General features: G+C 40.4%; 1 protein-coding gene across 1 annotated transcript in view; it reads right to left on the minus strand.

The window, feature by feature from the left end:
* zfpm1 (zinc finger protein, FOG family member 1) overlaps window positions 1–25,909 on the minus strand; it is a 128,545-nt gene that overhangs the window by 40,665 nt on the left and 61,971 nt on the right. Inside the window, 1 exon segment of the mRNA NM_001039460.2 lies at window positions 21,178–21,309. Coding sequence (NP_001034549.1) covers window positions 21,178–21,309 — 132 coding nt within the window.

The raw sequence follows: 25,909 nt of genomic DNA on the forward strand, positions 1-25,909 counted from the left end.
TAGTGGGCCAGCAAGTGACTCCTCCGCTGAGTCAGTGCTGGGGGCCACGGAGGAATCTGCAGGGCTCACCTGACGGGGAACTTTACTGACAGATAAAAAGGCGCACGTATCTCCGTGTTAGGGAAAATGGCGCAGCAAGCGTGTTTCAACACCCTACCGAATTGTTTCCTCAATCACCAAGGGTTACCTAATACCCTTGAGGAAACCGGCTCCACTCGCAGATTGTAAGACCTTGCAAATGTGTTGGGTGTCACCCAGCCCGCAGCTCTACAGAAGTCTGCTAGAGGGGCGCCGCGTGCGCGCGCTCGAGAGGATGCGAAACTCCGAGTGGAGTGCGCACGCGCTCTCGGGGGACGCGGCTTATCTCGGCTCTGATAGTGAAAGAAAGGCATCCACAATCTAGTGGGAACTTATTTCGGTACGGCACTTCCCTGCTGCCGACCGTTATAACAGACGAAGAGCTGCTCAGATGATCTAAACTCTGAGTGCGGTCCGGATAATACGCAAAACGCGAACTGGACAATAAAGAAGGGCTGGGTCTGCCTCCTCCGAGGGCAGCGCTTGCAGGCTCACTACCTCGTATTAAAACGGAGTGGTAGGAACCTTGGGCACATATCGCGGGCGGGGTCTCAGGACGTGAGAGAAGCCAGCCCAATTACAGGCACGAGTCACTGACCGAAAAATGCCTCCGGGTCCCCGACCCTCTAATCGATATCAACGCGACCAGCAGAGCTGTCTTCAGGGACAGAAAGATACTGAGTCGAGGATCGAAGGGATCTGACGCGGCTTGTGTAGCGAGGGCGAGATCCTAAGAGGGCATGAGAGGGGGCGGGATGGATTAATTCGCTTAACGCCCCTGAGGAACCGGATGATGAGGTTATGCGTTCCCACGGTGCTGCCAGCCACCGCGTTATGAGAGCGGAGATGGCAGCCACGTAACCTTGAGTGTGGAGGGCGACAGCCTGCTCTCCAGCTTCTCTCGGCGTAAAGAAAGCACAACGCTGATCTGGCAAATTACGGGGGTCTTCTCAGCGAGAGACACACCATTCAGTGAATAGACTCCACGTCAGGGCATAGGCGCGCTCGGGGAGGGGGCTCTAGCCCGAGTGACGGTATTAGCCACCGCAATCGGAGGTTACCTAAGTCTTCCTCGCGTCTAAAATCTCTTCAAAGATCGGCGAGGGTGCCAGGTGGTGCCCTGTCCCTGAGAGAGTAGGTGCTCCGAAGGGACTGCCAGGGGAGGGCTATCGCGAGGGAGAGCTCTGACATCCAGGTCCGGTTGAGCCAGAGGGGCGCAACCAGCAACCTGTTCCTCGTCCTCTTCCTGACCTTGCACAGTAACTGCGCGAGCAGGCTCACTGGGGGAAACGCGTATTTGCGCGTGCCCCGAGGCCAGCTGTAAGCCAGTGCATCCGTGCCGAGAGCACTCGGTCAGGGAAAGAACAACTGGCAATGAGCGATCTCGGGGGAAGCAACAGATCGATCTGGGCTTCCCCGAATCGCGCCCATATCAGCTGAACAGACTCGGGGTGGAGTCTCCATTCTCCAGGACGCAAGGCTGCCGTGAGAGCGCATCGGCTGCACGGTTGAGCTTGCCTTAATATGAATGGTGTGCAGCGATTTCAGCCGCGGATGACTCCAGAGGAGCAGACGGCGGGCGAGCTGAGACATGCGGCGAGAGCGCATACCCCCTATACGGCTGATATACGCCACCGCCGCCGTACTGTCCGTCCTGACCAGCACGTGTTGCCGCTCCAGCACCGGAAAAAAACGGTGGAGAGCGAGGAACACTGCCAACAGCTCCAGGCGATATGCCAATGCAACTGGGTACCTTTCCACAGGTCCGCAGCCGCATGCCCGCAACACACAGCCCCCCAGCCCGTGTTGGAAGTGTCTGCTGAAACGACAACAAGACTGGACGCCTGTTCTAGAGACACCCAGGCCTGTAGGAACGAGGGGTCGCTCCAAGGGCTGAGGGCGCGGCGACACAGCGCAGTAACAGAGACTCGGTGTGCGCGCGCGTGCCATGCGCGTCTGGGGACTCGATCGTGAAGCCAGTGCTGAAGTGGTCTCATATAGAATAATCCGAGCGACATGAAGCGGCTGCGGATGCCATATGCCCCAGGAGCCTCTGAAATAGTTTCAGTGGGACCACTATTTTACTGTCGAGCTCTCTCAGACAGTACAGCGTCAGCTGAGCGCGCTCTCCGGAGAGGCGCGCTGCCATGGTGACCGAGTCCAGCTCCAGCCCGAGAGAAGAGATCCTCTGCACGGGGGCGAGTTTGCTCTTTTCTCGGTTGACCTGAAACCCCCACAGGTGGAAGTGCCAGAGCACTTTGTCTCTGTGCATAATCAACTGCTCCGAGAGAGGGCAAAAATCAGCCAGTCGTAAAGAAATTGAGTATGCAGATGCCCGCGAGCCGAAGGGGCGCTGAGGCACCCTCCGCGGGCTTGGTGAGGACCCGCGGAGACAGAGAGAGCCCGAAGGGGAGGGCTTTGTATTGCCAAGCTCGACCTTCAACCGCAAACCGCAGAAACTGTCGGTGGCGAGGAAGAGTGGAGACATGGAAATACGCGTCCATCAGGTCTAATGCTGCAGACCAACCCAGAGGACGAACGCACCGGAGGATGCGCTTCTGCGTGAGCATTCTGAACGGCAGCTTGTGCAGGCAGCGGTTCAAAACGCGCAGATCTAGGATTGGCCGTGACCCACCGCTCTTTTTGGGCACGATGAAGCATGGGCTGTAAAACCCACTCTCCATCTCGGCTGGAGGGAGCGGCTCGATTGCATCCTTCGCCAGGAGGACAGCAATCTCCTCTCGCAAGACAGGGGCGGACAGGGGGCTGACCCTGGTGAATACACACCCGTGACTTGGGGGGCCGTTTCGCGAACTGAATCGCATAGCCGAGTCTGATTGTGCGTATGAGCCACCGCGAAGAGCTGGCCCGCGCTAACCAGGCAGGCAGAGCTCTCGCTAATGGACTCATCGCTACAATCGCTGACGTACCAGCAGTGGGGCAGCGCGGAGTGGGTGTGCTGATCCGGGAAGCTCGCGGGTCCCACGGAAAAGCTGGAGGTGAGATATTTGCTCTCACTCCAAACCCGAGCTCCGGAGGGGAGGCTCGAGGGGTGGGAGAAAGGAGACCGTCCTCCCAGCGCTCGTGAGCCACTGGCGAAACGCACCGAATCTGCAAGCTAGAAAGCATAGCGTCCCAGACTGGCAGATTTCGGGCTGTCACATCTGGGGAAGTGAAAAGTGCCCTTTCATAATGTTTTCATGGCAGTAAAAAGTGCCGTTGGAAATGGGGCCCCGCCCTCCAGCGGGGAAAGAGCAAGTTCCCTCTTCTCCAGATGGCCTGTCCCAGGGGCGCTTCGCGGTCCGTTGCCGGACTTAGCGGCGTTCTGGGCAGGGGGGGCTGCCTGCTTCCGAGGTGCCCGACGCGCTCGCTTCGCCTGAGGCGTGTGCGGGGGCGGAGCAGCTCTCGTAGGCGGGCGCCTTCGGCGAGGAGCAGGTATGAATGGCACGGCGGGCGGAGCGGGCTACGGACCGCCGATAAGACATCACCCACCAACTGCTCTCTCACCGCCTTGAATTCCTGGGTGAATTCACAGACAGTGTCGCCGAACCTGGCTGGGGATATGGGGAAGTCAAGAAAGCGGACTTTGTCGACTTTGCGCATATCAGCCAGGGGTGGCGCTCCTGGACCACTAATGTGGACATCGTCCTCCCCAACGCACACGCAGCGGACTCAGTAGTCCGAAGAGCTAAGTCGGCGGCGGTGCGAAGCTCGTAAGCCTGGGTTGGACCCACCCTCGTGCAGCTCGGCCAGCGCCTGCGCTTGGTAGCGCTGGTAGGTGGCTATCGCATGCAAGGCGGAAGCAGCCTGGCCCGCAGCTATGTAAGCTCTAGCTCCGAGGGAGGTAGATAACTTACAGGCTTTGGATGGGAGACGAGGCGGACCCCGCCAAGAAGAGGCGCCGCGCGGATTTACCGCCATCGCGCACTCAACCTGAGGAATCGCCACATACCCCCTGGCTGTTTCACCGTCAAGAGTGGTTAGGGTGGAGGAACACGCAGCACGAGCAGAAAAAAGTGCTTTACAAGACCGCGTGAGCCTACTGTGCACCTCCGGGAAGAAGGGAACGCCCCTCTAGTCGGTCCGGCCGCGGAGCTGGGGGATAAACCATCTCCAACCCACGGCCGAAGCAGCCCGGGAAAGCACGGCTAACATGTCCGTTTCAGGATCCGTAGTGACAGCGCTCACCAGCCCGAAGGGGGCGAGCGGGTCTGGATCATCATCGGACAATGAAAGCCCACCCTCCGATGCCGCGGTGGACATCTGGTCTCCGGTGTCATCGGGCGTAAGGGCTACCATCTGTTAGACGGATCGCTTCCCCCGCCCGAAGCTTGGATGGAGCGCTTAGAGGAGCGGGAGGTCCGCGGGCCCGTGGGCGACGGATTATCTCTCGCTGAAACCCTCAGATCTGCCCGAGTGCCCGCTGCAGAGCAGGGGACAACTGGGGTGGTTCACCCTTTTGCAAAGGCTAACCGCGATCTTGCGCAACAGTCATGGCATCGCAATGACGACATGAACTGCCCGCGAGCAGCGCATTAACATGCTGGAACCCCAGACATGTAACGCAGTGCCCGCGCCCATCATCCGAGGACAGGAAACCACCGCATCCAGAAACGCACAGTCGGAGCGCCGTCCTGATAAGGACGTGCTGCACGACTGTGTTGCTCTTTCTGTGAAGTTTGCAACTTTATACGCACCGCTCTGGAGGACCGGACCCAAAGAACGCCAGGCAAGGGAGAAACCCAGCTCGACCGTCTGCCACTGCGTGTACACACTCTGGACCGGGAGAATGCTCTCGTTCGCTCAGAATCGCTGGTCACAGCAGGAGGAACCCTCATCGACTCGATCAGAAAGTCTCTGAAGCGAAAAGGATAGCGTCTGCTGGCGCCAGGTGAGCTTATATACTCAGTTGATTGCTTATGCCGCTCACCTGCGCAGGCTTGCGCTGCCAATTCATTCTTAATTGGCCCGTTCAATACTCTTTCAGACGAGTAGCTTCTGAACCGAACCTCCCAATGCGTGGATTTTACAAATCAAATCCACTTATAGTGCTGAAGTTCCCCCCGAAGGGGAACTTTCTTTTATTGTCCAACTACACTAATATACACTACCTCACAAAAGTTTTGTCATCAATTCCAGTTGTGAGAGCAACAAATAATAACTTGACTTCTAGTTTATCATTTGGAAAAGTGGCAGAATATCGATTTTTCCAATGAATCATGGGTTGAACTACATCCCAGTCATCACAAATACTGCAGAAGACCTATTGGAACCTGCATGGACCCAAGATTCGCACATATATCAGTCAAGTTTGGTGAAGAAAAAATTATGGTTTGAGGTTACATTCAGTATGAGGGTGTGTGAGAGATCTGCAGAGTGGATGGCAACATCAACAGCCTGTGCTGCCCACTCCATTACAAACCACAGAAGATAGCAAGTTCTTCAGCAGGATAGCGTTCCTTCTCATACTTCAGCCTCCACATCAAAGTTCCTGAAAGCAAAGAAGGTCATGGTGCTCCAGGATTGGCCAGCCCAGTCACTAGACATGAACATTATTGAGCAGATCTGGGGTAAGATGAAGGAGGAGGCATGGAAGATGAATCCAAAGAGTCTTGATGAACTCTGGGAGTCCTGCAAGACCGCTTTCTTTGCCATTCTATGTGACATTATTAATAATTATTTAAGTCATTGCTTGTCCAAGCTCATGGGAGTCATACACAATATTAATTCTTTTCCCACCGCACCATGACTTTATATTCTATACTGTATATTATTTCTGTTAAGTGACTAGACTTTTTTTCTAAGATAAGTCAGACCTTACTGTCCTAATAAAATATTCAAAATTCAAGGTACGATTATATTTTATTTTGGTAAAATAAGCGTAATCTAGAGGCCTTTGCCTTTCATGTAAGCCACTTCTGATACAAAATAATCAACAATAAGTCGAGTTATAATTTATTGTTTCTAAAACTTTAAAAGGCGACAAGACTTTTGTCAAATAGTGTAGACTCTGAGTAAATAAGCTGACAAAGTCACATTCACAATCATTTTTAAATGACAAACTGAAATATTAAACCTACCATAACTAAATGCCTTAAGGAACTAAACTTTAAACTAAACACATATTTAACTAAACTCTATTTAATTAAACCATCTACCGAATATTGGTTTAAAACACTCAGGCTGATGTGGCGAAAAGACCACATTCATTTACATTTACATCCAGTCATTTAGCAGACGCTTTAGTCCAAAGCGCCTTATAATTGAGGATGAAATTCAGCGATTCAACAAGAGGCAATACACACAAGAAGTGCTAATTACACAAAGCAACCTATGTGCTTTAGAGTAAGGAAAAGGGAAGTTTTTTGAGAGAGAGAGAGAGAGAGAGAGAGAAAGAGAGTTTCTACAGCAGGTGGTTTGTCAAACCCTCTCACCTGTGTGAAGCACACTTCATAAAGGCACAATTTTTTTATATTCATGACTAAACTGCCATAAAATCACTCTAGACCAGATTTCTCCCTTATTTAAATGCATTTTCAAGCAAGAAATGAAAGACGCAAGTGGCACACAGAGGCGTCGGAGCCTGGCAGAGAAGATATAGAGCAGGAGTGGGGAAAGACAAACCGAAACGCAGGGCCGAGAGAGAGGAGAGAGAGAGAGACAGGAAGCGGTAGGAAAGCGCAGGCATCTGATAGGGCTGGTAATCGGCGTGCCAGTGTCCCGTCTGCAGCCGCCAGTTCATGGGCCACATGGAGCAGCTGGAGAGATAGCAGTGAGAAATGTTCCTCTAGATTAAACCCACACCTCTCAATCATCGACACGGGAAGAGAGTGACAGACGGAGAGGAAAGAGTATGTTCTTAATTACAGATAAATGGCCCTTCCTACACAGTCAATCATTATTGCACTGCAGGGAAATGCTCACTTGTTCACATGAATATGTCGAGCGTCAATTGTTTTCAGTCAGAGAGTTTCCATTTATTAGGCTGCCGTTAAGCTCCGTTTAACCACAAGTGTGGGACGATTGCCCCGCAGCCCACTGTGTGCAATAAAGTTCCAGCACTGCGCAGGTGCATGGGATGATTGCCAAGAGGAAACAAACAAAAAAGACAACAAATGAGAAGAAGGCATTCTCAGAACTGACAGAGTACCAGCCGACAAATGAAAGATGCATTGGTTAATAGTTATTATATACTACATAAACTGATATAAGCTGAATGCAGACCATCAGATAATTCAGTTTATGGAAGACAAGAAGAAATTATTTACACAGTTGAAGACAGACTTATAGCCCTCCTGAATTATTAGCCCCCTGTATATTTTTACCCCAATTTCTGTCTAACATGAGGAAGTTGTTTTTTGGGGTAATTTTTTGGGGCAAATCATAGTACAACAGTGGTTTGTTCTGAAGACAATCGAAAAAATAAATATATTGCTAATAATATTGACCATAAAATAAGGTCTAAAAATATTGACCTTGAAATGGTGTTAAAAAATGAAAAACTGCTTTTACTCTAGCCGAAATAAAACAAGTAAGGCTTTCTCCAGAAGAAAAAATATTATAAGAAATTCTGTGGAAAAAAAAAATCAAAGGAGGGCTAATGTTTTCATTTTAACTGTGCATATATTTACAAAAAACGTTAAGACGTCCCATTGAATTTCATGGTTTTCCAATCAGGACAAAAAAGACAAAAAAAACATACATGGTCCTTGGCAGGTATTAAAATAATTAAAAAATTTCGAAGTAAAAGCTTGGGTGAACAACATCACATGACATCTCATATCATGTACCTTGACAGTAACGATAGAAAAGTCATGGATAACAAACATATAGGGCTCTATTTTGACGGTCCATGCGCCGAGCGCAAAACGCAGGGCGCAAACGCTTTCAGGGCGTGTCAGGACGTGTTTTTGCTAATTTAAGGATGGGAAATCTGCCTTGCGCTGCGGCGCATGGTCTAAAAGGGTTGAGTTTATTTTCTTAATGAGTTATAGGTGTGTTTTAAGAATAAACCAATTAGAGTCTCATCTCCTATTCCCTTTAAGAGTCAGCTGCGTCGCACCAAGAGCGTATTCGCTATTTACAGGACACAAAGTAAGTCTAAGTGGAAAAAATGAGCATTTCACAAGCAAACAGTTAACAGTTAACAGTTTTTTAACAGAAAACTGTTAAACATAGCATCTACTGCATGAGAATGAGAGATAATGGATCACTTTCACTTTCGCTCTTGGATAGGGAAACCTTTACGCACAGACATCAATTAGTCTATAAATAAATAATTTTGTTTGTTAAGCGCAAATATTCGTTTCAAAACTATTTCTAAATTCAGTTCTAATTTCCAGCAAACGAATAAATGAATAATAATAACAAAATGTCTTCAAAAACCTGAGTTATATCCTAAAACACATGCTTTGCCCCATATGGTCTAAAACCTGACAGGTGGGCAAATCTAAGCTTGTTTTTAATAAAACAAATATAAATATGGATATAATAAATAATACTGCTAATAATAATAACATTATACAAAAGCAAATTGTTATGAATGATCTGAAAAAGCCTCCCGAGATGAAGAAGACATAAAAGCATTGATTTTTCATATTTATGTAGGCTAGAAAATAATATGTTTTGTAATATTTTATTCCTTTATATATATATTCTATATCTATTCTTATTATATCCTATATATATCCTTAATATTAAATTTTTTTCATATGTAAAGATATTTGCCTATTGCTCTCTTGTGCATATTAAGCAGTGCGTAAGCGAGGCGCAACTCTGCGCCGGAGTTTAGACCGGGTTTGTTTTGGTCTAATGAAAAATCTATTATAGTTTCTTAAAATAGCAACGTGCCAGCGGTCCGCCTCAGAACGCCTTCCTTTTTAGACCAGAACGCCTATGGGCACACAAATGAGCGCTAATGCATTTGCTATTTAAACAGCGTAGCGCAACGCCTCAAAACGACTCTTGCGCCAAGCTGAAACTACCAAAAGACTATTGCGCCGCGCATTGAGCCACACTGCGCCGGGTGTATGATAGGGCCCATAATTTTCTGTAAGTCTCTCAGATCATTCTGGAGGAGTGTTTGAGGATTTTATTTTGCACAGTTCTTGCTCCAGCATTTCAGTCAGGATAAGGTTCTGAACTTTGACTGGACTTTTGAAACCCCTTGATTTTTCTGAATGCTTCAGAACAACAAACTGCTAAAACTTCTGCTGTTGATCAGTTATATGTCCTTGATTATCAGTATTTTGGTCAGATTTCATCTTACTCCAGAATATTTTGTATAGATGTTTGTGCAAGTCCTCAAACTGCTGTAATTGGTATAGTATGAAAATAACAGTATGTCAAAAAGTGAATCGGACTGTATTGACTTCTCTTTTGGCAAGACGCTTGATTTTAATAAATTGGAAACAATCTTTTCCTCAATCTTTTAAACATTGGGCAAATGATGTGTCGCATTTACTTAGTTTGGAAAAAATTTATTTAAATGTTTCTGGGTCCAAGTTCACAGCCATGTGGCGTCCTTTCATAAACTACTTAAAGCCAAATGTAACTGTAAGTGGACTAAATGATACCAATGCTGTCAGGTTTTGCTTGTATTGTACTGATGTGTCTTTTTATGTACACAATGTAAAAGCACTATGTTTATATGTATGTTGTGCTAGTTATGTTTATTAGTGAATGCATGCTTTGTTGACTATTTAAATAAATAAAAAGGGGAACATTTATAAAAAAAAATGTAAAAAAAAAAATTTTAGAATTAAAATGACCATAGAAAAAAATTGCACTCAATGTAACTGAAAAATGAATTAACTAAACAAATCACTAAAAGTAGTGTAAACACTTTAAATGCTAAGAGCGACACCAGTTTAATATGCTGTATTATTAAAACTGCATTAATTTTGTCAAAAATGTTAGTGATTAGTTTAATTGTTAGTGTTGTTCAAATGCATTATAAATTAGCCAACGGCAGCAACCAATAACAATAATGTCCAACATATAGGGATGCAGATAAATTATGATTCCCACATGTCAGGTCAGAAATCTATACTGGGATAAGATGGGTAATGTGTGGAATTGTGAGCATCTTAGAATGGGAGTTAACGGTCTGCTGCTGGTCCTGCTCTGCTCTGCCTCAGATAACAGCTTCACCCCAGTCCCACAACCACAGCCGGATCTCAGGAAGAAATAATGAAAGATAATCAGAATAACTGAAAACCATCAACTACACAAGCTGACATTCTGACACATCTACACAGCAGAAAGACGCTTGCCAAAAAAGGAACGAAGAAAAAAAAAAAGAGAGACAGACATTAAGTTTAATAGCTTTGCAAAATACCAGGTGCTGATATACAATGGCACTTTATGTAACTCTTTCAAAACACCTGTTTTTTTTTCCGTGAACCTGATTTAACGCTTAAGTTTTTTGCACAATGATGTCTGATTCTGAAGAACTGAGAACAGTGTACTCTGGCTTGACAACATAATCCTGCTCAAAGTCCTGTTACTGCACTGTTATGTGTAACCCAAATCAGCTTAACCACGCTAACCACAAAACTGATGAGTTTGACAGCATGTCAAGATGATTGCATGTTTAGGCTGAGCTGAATTTGTCTAGACAGAGATCAAGAGTGCACTTTCACTTTTACACTAAACCATGCTCCCAAATATTGGAGGAAAGTACTTTATTGTTTTTACTTCAATGCTTACATTAGATATACATTATTATACATGTTTTTAAATATCTGTATGTTACATCTTATCTGGGGTGGCACTATGGCTCACAACAAGAGGTTGCTGGTTCGAGTCCTGACTGGCCCAGTTGGCATTTCTGTATGGAGTTTGCATGTTTTCCCCAAGTTCACATGGATTTCCACTGGTTGCTCTGGTTTCCCACATAGTCCAAAGACATGCGCTATTGGGCAATTGAAGAAATTAAATAGGCTGTACTGTATGAGTGCATGTGTGAATGCAAGAGTATGTGGGCGTTTCCCAGTACGAGGTTGCAGTTGGATGAGCATCCTCTGCATAAAACATATGCCAGAATAGTTGGCGGTTCATTCCGCTGTGGCAAGCCCTAATAAATCAGGGACTAAGTAGAAGGAAACTGAACGAACGAATGAATGATTTATTTGTAGCTTGAGTATTTTTATTTAAGGAAACTTTTTTGTTTTACTTTTACATTTAAATAAAAAAAACGTTTAAAAAAATGCTGAGAACAAGTTATTTTGAACTATAGAGGAATCATCATCCGCTCAAAGCTGAATGAGCTGAAACTGGTCCGTTTACCAGTTAAATTGGTTCATAAATTGCACTGAACAATTCATTCATTAATTCACAATGAGTTGGACAGATCACTGATTCAAATGATCCATCTACAAATGAGTGTCTACAGTTAATGATTCATTAGCTGCTCACATGATTATGACAAAGTTGCGGATGTATCTGCGTTCCAATCATATTACTCGCACTCATACAGTATAAAAAGTACTTTTCTAACAGTGGAGTAGTTTCGGACGCAGTCATTTATTTTTAATGATTTGTTAAGAGCAAATCTTCAGTAAATGATTCACTGAATTCACTGAAAATGATTCAAAAAGATTGAAAAAACAGTCATCCTCATCTTCACTGCAAAAAATTATTTTCTTTGATTTTTTTTTCTTGTTTCCAGTCCAAATCTCAATCAAGAAGTTTGAATCAAGAAAAATCTTAATTCAAGAAGCATTTTTTACACAATCAATGCATACTGTCTTCTTTTAAGAAATAGTATGTCAAATTAAGTGAGTAAGCATAACAATATAATCTGCAAATGGGGTAAGAATAATCTTATGTCAAAAGATTAAAAAAAAAACTAGATTGTTTTGCTTGGTCAGAGGTGTCAAATCCAGTTCCTGGAGAGCCGCAGCTCTGCACAATTAAGCTTTAACCCTAATTAAACACACCTGATTAAACTAATTAAGTCTTTCAGGCTTGTTTGAAACCTACAGGTAAGTGCGTTGAAGCAGGATTGGAACTAAACTGTGCAAAACTGCGGCCCTCCAGGAACTGGATTGGACATTCCTTCCATAGGTAGATATTTATTTTACTTGTTTCAAGCAAAAATTCACTTTATTTTGGCATATTATTTCTTTTAAAATGTATATTTATTTTGTTTGTCAAGAAAATGCTTCTTGATTTAATATTTCTTAAATATTTGGACTAGAAAAAAAAAACAAAAAAAAATCCAAGGAAGAAAAACATTGTTGAAAAAAATCACCTTTAAAGTTGTCTTAGTAATTCATATTACAAACCAAAAATTAAGTGTAGATATATTTATGGAAGGAAAATTAAAAAATGTCATGGAGCATTATTATTTAGTAATATTCGACGTATATTGGCAAGCAATAAAAATGTAATATACAGTTATACAAACATACCCGTGCAGCATAAGACAGGGTAACTTTTATTTAAAATTAAACAAATATGACAAAAATATATAACAAAAAAAGTAGTGGGAAAAATGAGTATTACTCTTAACTGCTAGTATGGTTACATTGCGTTCTTCTTAAAATGTCAGCATATTTTGTCATGTGTTTAGTCTTTTTTGATATTATATGCTTATATTTGTCAGCACCCACTTACACACAATTTGTGTTTATTTATACATGTTATATACTAGGTTATTTGTCAAATATTGTTAAATTATCAACAATTTAAGTATGATTAATAGCATATAACAACTCTGAGTGATAAAAGAAAACATATCAAATCAAGTATAAAAATCAATGAGTACTTTTTACATTTATTACTAACATACATTACAAAGATTAAGCACTTGTTTACTTTCAATCAAGTAAATCTTGCACTTTATACTTCCACTGGAGTAATATTTTAGTAGAGTATCTGTGCTTTTACTCAACTGCTTGAATCTGTGTGAGAAAGAAAACAAAGAAATTCAAAATGACACATATGATCAAAGGTCTAGCAAAGCATCAGTGCCACTAGTGGCCTTCCACTGAGAGTGACAGAGATCAAAATAAACTTGTGAATGAAGCTTTTGAATTAACTTTGAAACACGGAGCACAATTGGATATTATATCCATACACTGCAGCACTCTGATCTAAGCTTCCTCATTCAGCAGCGAAACAAAGGGTCCAGGGATGAGATTGAAAGACTCGCCAGTGAATTTCACTCCTGTTGTAGACACGTCTGATAAAAGCTCAGACTGCAGGCGCTTTTGTCTCCCTCCGAACAATATAAATATGTTTAACAAGGACTAGCACACGCTACTGTGTAAAATGATTAAATTCTGCTCACTCGTTTGAAAAGTAATATTTGGTTTTATAGGTTGATTTGATTTAAAGCTGATTTTACAGTTTAGGGTGTTGTCTGTCAAAATTAGTGATGTAAAATCTAACTTTGTTTATTTATTTTGCAATAAATATTGGGACATTACCAGATGGCTTAATATATCTTTTGGGAATGATTTATAATTTTAGATTGATTGAGATGATTCTGTAAAATCTAATAAACAATCTAAAAGCATATAAATACAATAAAAATATATACATTTGAAAAAATCATTATCATTTTGTGTTCAGGGACAGAAATTGAATATTACAAATAAACAGAATTCAATTAAAGTAATCCTTACTAAAGTTATAAACTGTACACTTTTTTATGCCTGAAACTTTTAAAATCAGTATACAGTCACAGGCATCAAAAACAAATGCAAATGATAAATTATAAGACAGACTCAACATTGCATATCCTGCGGTGTAACACATTTAGATATCAATGCTGAAATGTTACATAGTGCACTCCTAATATAAACATTATAAGTACTAGTTTAGGAATCACAACTAGTCGTAGCTTGTACGTGACTATTTCAAACCAAAGGAAGATGGAAACCTGTCTAAAAAAATGTGTGTTAATAACCAAAAGTTAAGTTTGATATATTTATGTAAAGCAATTTACAAAATGTCTTCATGGAACAATATCACTTCTTAATATTCTATAATATAATATTCTATAATATTCTTAATGTTAATTTTTTTACATATACAGTGTATTTTTTTGGCTATACCTACAAATATACCCATGCAATATAAGACAGGGTTACTTTCATTTAGAAATGAAACAAGGACATAGATATATAGAACAGCGGGGGTGGGGGGGGGGGGGGGGGGGGTTGTTATTGTAATGAAATGTAAAGCATTATTTTGTACAGATAGTATGGTTACATACTATTAGCAAGAATTAGCATTCTTCTTAAAATGTCTTTTGATATCACATGCTTATATTTGTCAGCATTTGTCAGACGCTATCTTGCGCAGGACTATTTTAAACCAATGGAAACCTGTCTGAAAACAATCTGTGTTTTAGTATTTATTTAAGATGAATTATTCAGTTATTCAGTTATATAAAAATATAAATAATACCATAAAACTGGAGATGAATATTGTTCTATAAATGTGATTACATTTAATTTTAACCTTTAGATATAATATATTATTTGTTACCCTGGACCACAAAACCAGTTTAATGTATGGGTATATTTTTTTGGCAATAGTCAAAAATACATTGATTATATCAATCAAAATGATATATTTTATTTTATGCCAAATATCAGTAGATTATTATGTAAAGATCATCTTTCAAGAAGACATTTTGTACATTTCCTATTAAAAATATATCCACAAAAGCACATTGCTAAGAATGGAATCTGAACATCTTCAAAAAAGGCAATTTTCTCAATATTACATTTTTTTTTTCAGATTCCAGATTTTCAGCCAAATATTGTCCTATTCTAATAAACTATACATCAATGGAAAGTTTATTTACCCAGCTTTCAGGTTATGTATACATTTTATTTACCAAAAATTGGTTTTATAGCCCATGGTCACGTATATAATAAAAATGTAAAAGGGTAATATGGCACATGTATTTAATTATATGCAACAAAACCTCCAATATGTGAATGTTTTTGCAGAAATTCATGACACTAGACTGACATCATCCACAAACAAATTTCTATTTAAATGTAGTCCCACTCTCTCACTGTCTTTCTGAGCTGTGCTGATATGTTTTTAATTTTCCAGCGCTCAGGACTCTTCAGGAGGTCTATGCAGATTTCCCGGCGTCTCTGCTGACGCTGTAAAACCTGGTCAACACCTCCGTACCTATCAGCATCCCTGCAGCCTCTCATCAATGCCACTTCCAGCACCCACAAATAATTTATCAGCATTTAAATGCCACTGATAATATGCACACGCTGCTCCCTCCGATCCCTTATAATTAAATATGATAAAATCCCACCACGCCGGGTAAATAATAATAATCATTATTATCATTGCCATTATAGTGCTTTATTGGAGTCATTTGAATAACTCGTGTGGATAAGGAATGCTGGTGGGGAATGCTGGCCAAGCAGGAACGTTAGTTTAGTCAAGGTCTAATTCCATCTGGTGAAACTCAGAAAAAAGAAAGCGAGATGGAAAGAGAGAAAGAAAGAAGGAAAGAAAGAAAGAGGGGGGAGAAGGGGGGAAAAAGGAGCAACGGTCCGCCAGCTAGAAGGGATTACTGTGACGGCCATTTGCATATCAAGAATTTTAAGCAGAGAGGAAAATATCAAACCCTCCAGCCAGCAAGGTCATTTTGAAGATAATTTTTTTCTTCATAATTTATTTTGCATATCATGCAGCAGGACACGTTATAGATTAAAAAGCTGCTTTGCCATATCAACCCATTCCTGACACTTCTGCCTCGCCACTGCCTATCAATTCATTCAACAGAACCCCACCCTGAAAAATAGTCGATAAAGATACAGAGGCAATTAACAAACAACAAACAAAGGTTTTCCATGCAAGGTACAGTGCGTACGGATGCTTGGATTGTCCACATATGCATATTAATTTGTGCAAGGTGTTGTGTTTCAATGTACACCAGCAATAATAAAAAATAAAAAAAGAGTTCAAAATTAGAAAACAACCTACAATTTCCTATACAAAAAAATAAAACTGATCAAAATTTGATCAAAAGTCCACATTCCAGATTCAGCTATTGGTGTTAATTGTCTTAAAATATAACAGTACTGGCTGAAAGCCCCACTGTGGTGACCATGCCTCTCACTTGCAAGAACGCATCAACAGAAAGACCATTTCCAAAGTTGAATTTGTTAGGGTCTGATCAGAAACATGTTTGGCATCGAACCAGGGAAATACTGAACAAGAAGTCACTGAATGGTGGAGATTTTCTCAAGGTTTGGAAGTTTTCTCCAGCAGGATTTGGGCCTCTTATTAATCTACATGGCAGAGTGAATGCAAATGTGTACCAGAAGCTCTTCTGCAACAATCAACCATCAACTACCATGGAGGACAATGATCTCTGTCACACAGCAAGATGAGCAAAGCGATTCCCAAACTGGATTCCTGGAGGCTGCACCTCTGCACAGTTTTGCTCCAACCTTAATCAAACACACCTGATCAACTAATCAAGGTGTTCAAGACTACTAGAGACTATTAAGCAGGTATTAGTTGGAGGTTGTTGTAGCTAAACTATGCAGACCTGTGGCCCTCCAGGAACTGAGTTTGAGTCCACTGCTTTAAGGTGAAAATACTGAAATAATAAAAAGGCCAGCCCAAAGTCCTGATCTAAACCTTACTGAATTTTTTTTTTTTAAATGACGGTTAATAGACCCAGTACAGTCACTGAGCTGTGGAATAGCAGATCAAGATCACGACAGAGAACAGAGAGACTAGTGATGTGCTGTAAGAGACTTGTGATCTCCTGTGATAAACAATCTTCTACTAACATAGTATATCCACAAAAAAAACTCCCAGAAGGTTTCTCGTCAGCTGTAATAATGTTTTTGGGTAACTCTTCTGAGTAGATATATAATATACACTAAAAGCAAAAATATATACTTTTTAATTTTTATAAAATGTTTTAACAATGTAGCCAGTGATTTAGCATTTATTAAAGACGTAAATTTTACAGCTTCAGAACTGATAAGGATTGTATAAATAGGCATACTTGTTTATTTATGGCAAAGGTTCTATCTCTATCTCTTTATCTATGTGTTTTTGTATGCGTATACTATAAAGCTTCATATAAACTGATAAGGATGACATTGGATGAGAACCTGCCAGCTGAGAACTTTCTGGAAACACCGGGCCAGCATATGAAAGGTCAAAGTGAAATAGCAAAACAATTTTGGCGATATAATCAATACAGAATGTCAAACACACAACATATGTGACTGAAAATACGCAGAAATTCCATACCATACACCTCCATAACATAGCCCAAACCCTTAAAGGTATACTTCACCATAAATTAAGAAACGTATAAGAAACAAGAAACCAGAAAGAGCATGTTATTATGAAAATAATAAAAAAAACTCATTCACCTCCATTTACGTCCATTGTATTTTTGTCATATTATGGAGGTCAATGGAGCAATTAATTGGTTACTCAAGCCAAGTAGTGTAGATTTGTGCACTGTGTTCAGATCAACAACAAAAAATACCATAATTACAGGTAAAAAACAGGGTTCAAAACATTCTTTAAAATAGTTTATTTTGTGTTCAACCCACACAGGTTTGACAACTTGTGGGAAAGTAAATGATTAAAGAGAATTTTCCTCATGGGGTGAACTATCAATTTAATATAAGTGTAAAACAGGATGTGACATCATGGCCAGACAAGAGCCAGTCCTCTCTGAATGATATCAGTGATGTCATTTACTATTCAGTAGAAAAATGACGGGAATGCAAATAATGCTTGATAAAAGCCATTTTCCATAGAACAGAAGGTTCAAATTCCAGGGTATTGTGGGAAAACGAGGTGATGTACACAAAAACAAACACCCAGCGACTGACTTCTGATGCGGAGGGGACAAAAAACAACAAGAAACAAGAAAGAAGTGCTTGTGTACATTCGGCAGGGGGTGTTTCGTGGTGATGGAGAGACTAGTGGTGGGATGTGGGGTGGTGTGAGAGGGGGGTCATGATGATAAGGGAAAAATTCAGACCGGTCAAAGTTTCCCTTTTGCCAATCGTGCTCCTGATAAAGGCAGTGCCTGCTCCAGTACTGATAGAAGGCCTATCTCTCTCCTGCTCCCCCCCTCATTCTTTCTCTCCCTCTCCCGTCCTTTCTCTCCCTCTCTTCCTCATTCTCCTGCCGGTTAGTTTGGTGTGGGGGGGAGAAGCCTATCGCGTTCACATCACCAGCGCTGTCATCAAGCGGCAACCGCACAGCAATTAATATCACTCCAATTACTGTTAAAAGGACAGACTGGAACAGGACGATAATAAACACATCCTTGACGTGAAAAATTAAAACACGCGCACACACATGGGAGACACACACATATTTGGGCGATTTCTAAATATTGCAGATAAAGAAAATGCCTTGCATATTGAATCATGCCATACTCTACTAGATCCTTGCTATCACTATAAGCTGTACTGCTCAGCCGTGTGGTCCTGGGAGAAAAAGATGGAGAAAAATGATAGAAAAAGCAGCATTTTTTTATCCATGCTGATTAATATTAAAGATTCACAATCTGTTTTTACAGTTAGTACAGTGAACACACAAAATTTTTAAGATGTATACATGCCTGGCTTCAGAGCAGGAATATAAAGCCCAAAAAACATCCTAGGGGTTATTGTATGCTCATTATGGTCTTTACCATGATGATTGTTGAGGGGAAACAACCAGGGAATCTATCCCTACTGAAAAACCTTTTTAAACTAGCCTCAGCTGGTCCTAAGTCTTTTTTCCCCACCAGCATTTTTCTAGTAGGTGCCAGAATGTTTAAATAATTTTCTAAACTTTTTAATCTTATGGAATTCGGGCAATGATTTGGTCAATGGGCAACCAAGTCAGAGAGAGGGCAGCCAATTCTTTTAAAAGTTTACATTTAAAAGTTGCCACCAAAGTTTTGTTGCCATCAACATTGCTCTGTGTATCATCACCTTATTGCTTGCAGAGTTGTTTTATTTTTTATTTTTTTACCTTTGTACGGTAAGTTGATTTAATAACATTCAGTTTTAAATTTGTTTGCTGTTCTGTTGAATGAGTTCTGTTGAATGAGTAATGAGTAACGAAAATCTTTATCACTTGATCCTGAGACGCTTCACTCTTTTAGAAGGACCATAACAGTGCCCCCTACTGAATAACTATAAAAACGTGAATTCCCTGAAACGCCTGTCAGTGATTGGAAAGCGTTGCATCATAAATGATGGAAAATCTTAAAAGAGTTGCTCTCAAACCCAAGATAGTCTTGGGCTTGTTTACTGGTCTGACCAGTCAAAAAAGAAGCCTCCAGACATCTAAATCCCGCAACAGACCAGATAAGACTAGCATATCAACTTGAACTGTTCTGAAATATGTTTTGAGCAATGATTCTGCATCTGGACCCAGAGAGAACATGAACAAGTGGTAACCCAATAGAAATTTATAAAAAAAAAAAAACATAAATATAGAGTTAAAGTCTAAATATTAGCCCTCCTGTGATTTTTTTCTTCTTTTTCAAAAATACCCCAAGTCATGTTTAACGGAGTTAGGGATTTATTTATAGTATTTCCTATATTTTTTTTCTTTAGGAGAAAGTATTATTCCAGCTAGAATAAAAGCACTTTTACATTTTTATACCATTTTAAGGTCAATATTATTAGCCCCCTTAGGCAATATTTTTTGCAATACATGCTGCCTAGTTTAGTGGTTCCCAAAGTGAGGGTCGGGACCCCCTGGGGGATCATGGGATAATGACGAGGGGCGCTTGGTTATTTCCAAAACTCAAATAAATATTATTAAACTAACAGAATTACCCTATTTTATTCATAGCACAAAGAAAATAGTTAATAGTTATATTAAAGAAACAACAACAAAAACATACAAATAAAAATCCACCAGCCTTGAATTTTTTTAAATAAAATTATAAAATGACTATAAAAAAAATTATACGGTTACTAGACTGTTGCATTTTTGTGTTGTCAGTATGCTCATGTTTATATATGCCTATAGTTGCGTGTGCAACATTTGTATATTTACAGTATAACCAACTTGAAAAATGGGGGTCGAGTGTCATTGACATTGTCATTTTGGAGGTTGTGGGCTGAAAAGTTTGGGAACCCCTGGCCTAGTTAACCTAATTGACCAAACCTTTAAACTTCATTTTAAGTTGAATATTAGTACCTTGAAATATTTCTAGTAAAATATAATGTACTGTTATAATGCGAAGATACAAGAAATCAGTTATTAGAAATGAGTTATTAAAACTATCATGTTTAGAAATGTGTTTCCATGTCAAATAAAAATAGTGTGGGGTTGGACTAATTAAACAGTAGGGCTAATAATTCTGAATTCAACTGTTTATATATAGAAAGATAACATTCAATATGTATAATATAGAACTATACAATTACAACCATTATAAAAATTAATATATAAACATTTTTATGCCCAATCTTCTATAAATTCAACTTAATTATTACCCATGTATGGCAAGCATAACAATTAAAATTTACTCCTAATGTCCATGTTCTATTCGGTTGTCAGCTGCTTAGCACCTCAAATACTGTATTAACAATCAAGGGACCAACAGGTAAAAAGAAGCCAAGTACAATTTAATTTGCACTAGTTATCTTCCTACAAATCAGTCCCATCTCTCACAGAGAATATTAGAGATGTTGTGCGTTCAATAAAAGTAAGTTTTCTATTTTTCGAGTCAACAGTCATGATAACTCTCTGATTTAACCCTGGAGGTAAAGCAATGTTTAATGAGGCTCGTTTGAAAGTTTATCTGAACTGGCTGAATTCTCAGACGTGATGCAAGTGTGATGTCACTGAACTGTGTTGAACCAGAAAAAGTGACTAATTGTTGGGAGCCATACAGAAGGCCAGCTCCACTGATGACTTACAGTACACTCTCCAAATTTACAGGCAGCTCAGATTGGATCATTTCTGTTTTGCGTGTGGAGCATGATAAAGTCGTGGCCTATATTGTTTTGTGGCCGCCCGGCTGACAGTATGACTACGACTGGCCCTTCCTGAGAATCCAGTGACTCATGGTTCAGTTAAACACCCCTGAAGGAGACACAGATAGAGACTGACCTGGGCCGTTCCACTGGGGTTCCCCTTCCCTGTCCACCTCTTCCTCCTCTTCATCTTCTGTGCAGCGCTTCAGTCCTTTCTCATCTTCCTCGCCCTCGTCTGCCATTGCCAGAGACTCGTGCGTTCTTGGCTCTGTGGACAGCCAGAGTAAAAATTAAAAGTCAAGGTTGACAATGTTTATTTTGCAAGTGCACATTGTGTTATTTGTTCGGTGAACAAATAATCCGTGGAGGAAAAAAGTTTGTTTCAATCAAAGTCTGATCAGATGCCTCAGCATTTAGAGTGGCGGAATACTTCAGCCACATCAGTCTTAACCACGCCTCCTCTAACAGTTTGCTATGATTGAATGATCCCACCTCCTACTTAATATTCCAAGTACATCAACATTCATTCATTTTCTTTTCGGCTTAGTCCCTTTATTAATCCGGGGTCACCACAGCGGAATGAACCACCAACTTATCCAGCATATGCTTTACGCTTTATGCCCTTCCAGCTGCAACCCATCTCTAGGAAACATCCACACATACTCATTCACACACATACACTACGGAAAATTTAGCCGGCCCAATTCACCTGTACCGCATGTCTTTAGACTGTGGGGGAACTGGAGCACTCGGAGGAAACCCACGCGAACGCGGGGAGAACACATACATCAACATATTGAAAAAAAGTTTTAGCAACTTATGGTTCACATGAAATTTAACGTTTCAACTAATGTCCAAAAAAAAAACTAAAAATCTGACATCCTTAATGGGCTTGTTGTGAAATCAACCTGAATTTACTGTACAGCATGTATGTATGTGTGATCTGGATGTTTGAAATACTGTTCCTGATTGGTCAGTTGCAGCTCAAAAATGTTTATATAACGACGACTAAAGTATATAAAATATGTATCCATTTATTTGCTAAGAAGACATTAAATAAATAACAGTCTATAGGTGCGTCCCAAATCGCATACTTATGCACTACTCTACACCTTTGTGTAATATAAATAGTGTAAGTAGTGCATTCACACTGAAAAAGTGCACTTTAAATACCCAGATGATGCACTTATTCAACTGTTAAATTAAGTGTGGATTGTTGGACACTTCATGCACTCAATGACAACAGCTTTGCTAACATAGAGGAAGGGGCGGAGCTATCTGGCGCATATGTTGGATTAGTTTGTTTATTTTGGATTGTGAAAGCAAAGTTCTCCTATGAGAGTGATAATAGTGCCTCCTGATGGTGAATGCAATTATACTCATCACAGGTATTATTTGGTAGTTTTGTCATTTATTTCACTAATTTGGCACCCATCAACTGTCCGCTTAGTATAAAAAAACATTAGTGTTCAATTTAAGACGACACTACATACATATATTATGCTTTTGAGTATGTAAGTGCATAAGTACATAGTGCATAGTGTATAGTGTGCCATTTCTGACGCAACTATTCAGTCAGTCATTGCAAAATTAATGATGCACTTACATTGAGATTTGTGGTCACTCTTTGACAGTTTATTAAGATACTGATCAGCTAATTGTATTGTATCCTTTGTTTGTTTAATCGCTAAATGCAGTTAAGACTTTTTTCATTAACTTCTCTCACTGCTGCCAAAGGTGTGTGAAACTGAGAGAATATTTGATATTGTATTTGGCACTCCTTTATGTAAAAGCTCTCCTTTTTTACACAAAAATAATATTACAACATTTCCCAGAGATGGGTTGCGGCTGGAAGGCATCCGCTTCGTAAAAACATGTGCTGGATAAGTTGGCGGTTCATTCCGCTGTGGCGACCCCGGATTAATAAAGGGACTAAGCCAAAAAGAAAATGAATGAATGAATGAATGAATATTACAACAAAAATGTTATTCATTTAATAAATGATTATGAGTGTTATTTTATATCTAATTTCACTGTTCAAATGGCATTTTTTTACATTAAATTTAAACAAAAAATATTTTCTGGTGATTCGTTCATTCATTCATTCATTCTTTTTGGCTTTGTCCCTTTATTAATCTGGGGTCGCCACAATGGGATGAACCGCCAATTTATCCAGCATATGTTTTACACATCGGACAACCTTCTAGCTGCAGCCAATCACTGGAAAACATCCATACACACTCATTCACACACATACACTACGGACAATTTAGCTTACCCAATTCACCTATAGCGCATGTCTTTGAACTTGTGGGGAAAACCAGAGAGCCCGGAGGAAACCCACGCAAATACGGAGATAACATGCAAACTCCACACAGAAACACCAACTGAGCCAGCAAGCTCACTGAGGTTTTCAGCATTATTACTGTAGGTTTCAGTGTCGCATGATCCTTCAGAAATCTTCCTAATATGACAATTAAAAATATATACATTTAAGATTCAAATTTTGTTTGATGAACAGAATATTAAAGCCATAATTTTATTAAACAGTATTTTTTGTAAAACTCCAAATGCCTTTACTACAACTTAAGACAATCTAATAATATTTGCTGAATAAATTTAGTATAAATATTTAGTTTCAATTTAGATTCAATATATTGTTATTAATATTTCTTACTTTTTAGTTTCAGTTTTAGAAAATGGGTTTATTTTTTATGTAATAATCATATTATATACAGTTGAAGTCAGAATTAGCCCCCCTTTGAATTTTTTTTTCTTTTTTAAATATTTTCCAAATTATGTTTAACAGAGCAAGGAATTTTTTACAGTATGTCTGATAATATTTTTTTTCTTCTGGAGAAAGTCTTATTTGTTTTATTTCGGCTAGAATAAAAGCAGTTTTTAAATTTTTAAAACCCATTTTATTTTATTAATGGGTTAGCCCCTTTAAACCTTTTTTTTTTCGATAGTCTACAGAACAAACCATCATTATATAATGACAATTACCCTAACCTACCTAGTTAACCTAATTAACCTAGTTAAGCCTTTAAATGTCACTTTAAGCTGTATAGAAGTGTCTTGAAAAATATCTAGTCAAATATTGTTTACTGTCATCATGGCAAAGATAAAATAAATCGGTTATTAGAAAATAGTTATTAAAACTATTATGTTTAGAAATGTGTTGAAGAAATCTTCTCTCCGATAAACAGAAATTAGGGGAAAAAAATAAACAGGGGGGCAAAACAAAAAAACAAAAGGTCATATGAAATGTTTTTGGGGTAAATACATTTATACAAATTTAGTTTAAATTTAGATTAGATATATTAATAATTATTTCATTTTTAGTTTTAAAAAATTGGTTACATTTTGAAAATATATTAACAGTATTATGTATATCTCATAAATATATAAACTCCCACTAATATCCAACAAATGAGTCCTATGATCTCGCTCTGCTGATCAAAGGCAGCAGACAGAGAGGCCTGTGTAATTTAGGAACACAGCATCTCCACATACACCCAACCCGAGCCCTTTTGATTTATCAAGCAAGAACTGGAAACTCTTGCTAACAGATGGCCAGCGTCTTCCTTTAAAGCTGATCTTTTCATCAGTGTGAAAGACAGTACTGATCTCCTAGGTATTGATGCCAGTGATTAGTGATTCTCTTTGATCACCTTACTTGATAGCAGACTCAGCCTCTGCCATTGTGACGTGAAAGCTGACAGGACTTCTTGTCCTCTCCTCTCCCACACTCCACTTTTGGTCTTCTCCCCTTCCCCAAACTCCCTCCCCTTCACCCCACATCTATTACAGCTCATCTGCGGTGCACAAAGGGCATGTTTACCCTTGCATTCCCGTGGCGATAAACAGCGATAGCAGCCGATCGATACCAGCCATAAATGTCCATCCGCGTGACGCAGTCGGAGCTGCTGTTATTAATGCAACAGGTTGCAGATTAGATCTTCATCATTAAATAAATCACCCACACCCTTTCTCGTCAGATTGCACCCAGGCCCAACCGCCATTCTCAGCCTGTCCCGGGTGCGTGCATGCCGTCCCATGACGTGCCTCCCTCCCTGCCTAAGAAGGCCTATTATTTTCAGCTATAAATCACGTTGAATGGCACATTGATTTTATCCTGCAGCGCTCAGCGTGGGGAGAGGAGCTGGAGCCACAGTTATTGCATTTAATATTATCAATATAATCTCCCATATCATCTGAGCGGAGACGGCAGGTATCAGGAAAAGAGGGCGGGGTGGATGGAGCTGCCATCATCCTGGCTCCTCGGCAGACTCCTTGGTCTACCGGCACATGCAAACACACACACACATACAGACACACACCTTGTCGCCAACCCAACAACCTCCTTTCATCTGATAACAGCAACTTCCCTTGTCACACCTGGAGGGCAAAGTCACCCAACTTGCTCCATTCATCCTGGCTGGCCTCATTTTTTTGTGTCAATTTTTCTGTGGGTTCTTTCTCCCAAACAGATCATCATGGCAGGGTCAAGTTCTTTTCTTGTTAGGTGCACAGGGTTCAACTGTATCACCATTTATTGCAAGATGGCATAGATGTTTTTCAGGCTAAATCAACTATTTACACCAAATGTCATCTGACTAAGCAAAATGTGTGTTTTGATGAGCCACTTTTGTCTAATTGCAACCACTTTCTTGATTTCCTGAGGGGATGTTCTATGTGTAGTGTACAGTATATACTATTATATATGATCACAAAAGATGACAATGGAAATTATATTGAAAGCAGCAGCTTTAGTTCTACACAATAGCTTCAAAATTACATAACTGTGGGTTCATGTTAGAATCAGGAATGACAAACGAATGCAGTGCGTTTTTACATTTTTTCAC

The sequence above is a fragment of the Danio rerio genome, chromosome 18, assembly GCF_049306965.1.
Source record: "Danio rerio strain Tuebingen ecotype United States chromosome 18, GRCz12tu, whole genome shotgun sequence".
In the NCBI taxonomy this organism is placed as follows: domain Eukaryota; kingdom Metazoa; phylum Chordata; class Actinopteri; order Cypriniformes; family Danionidae; genus Danio; species Danio rerio.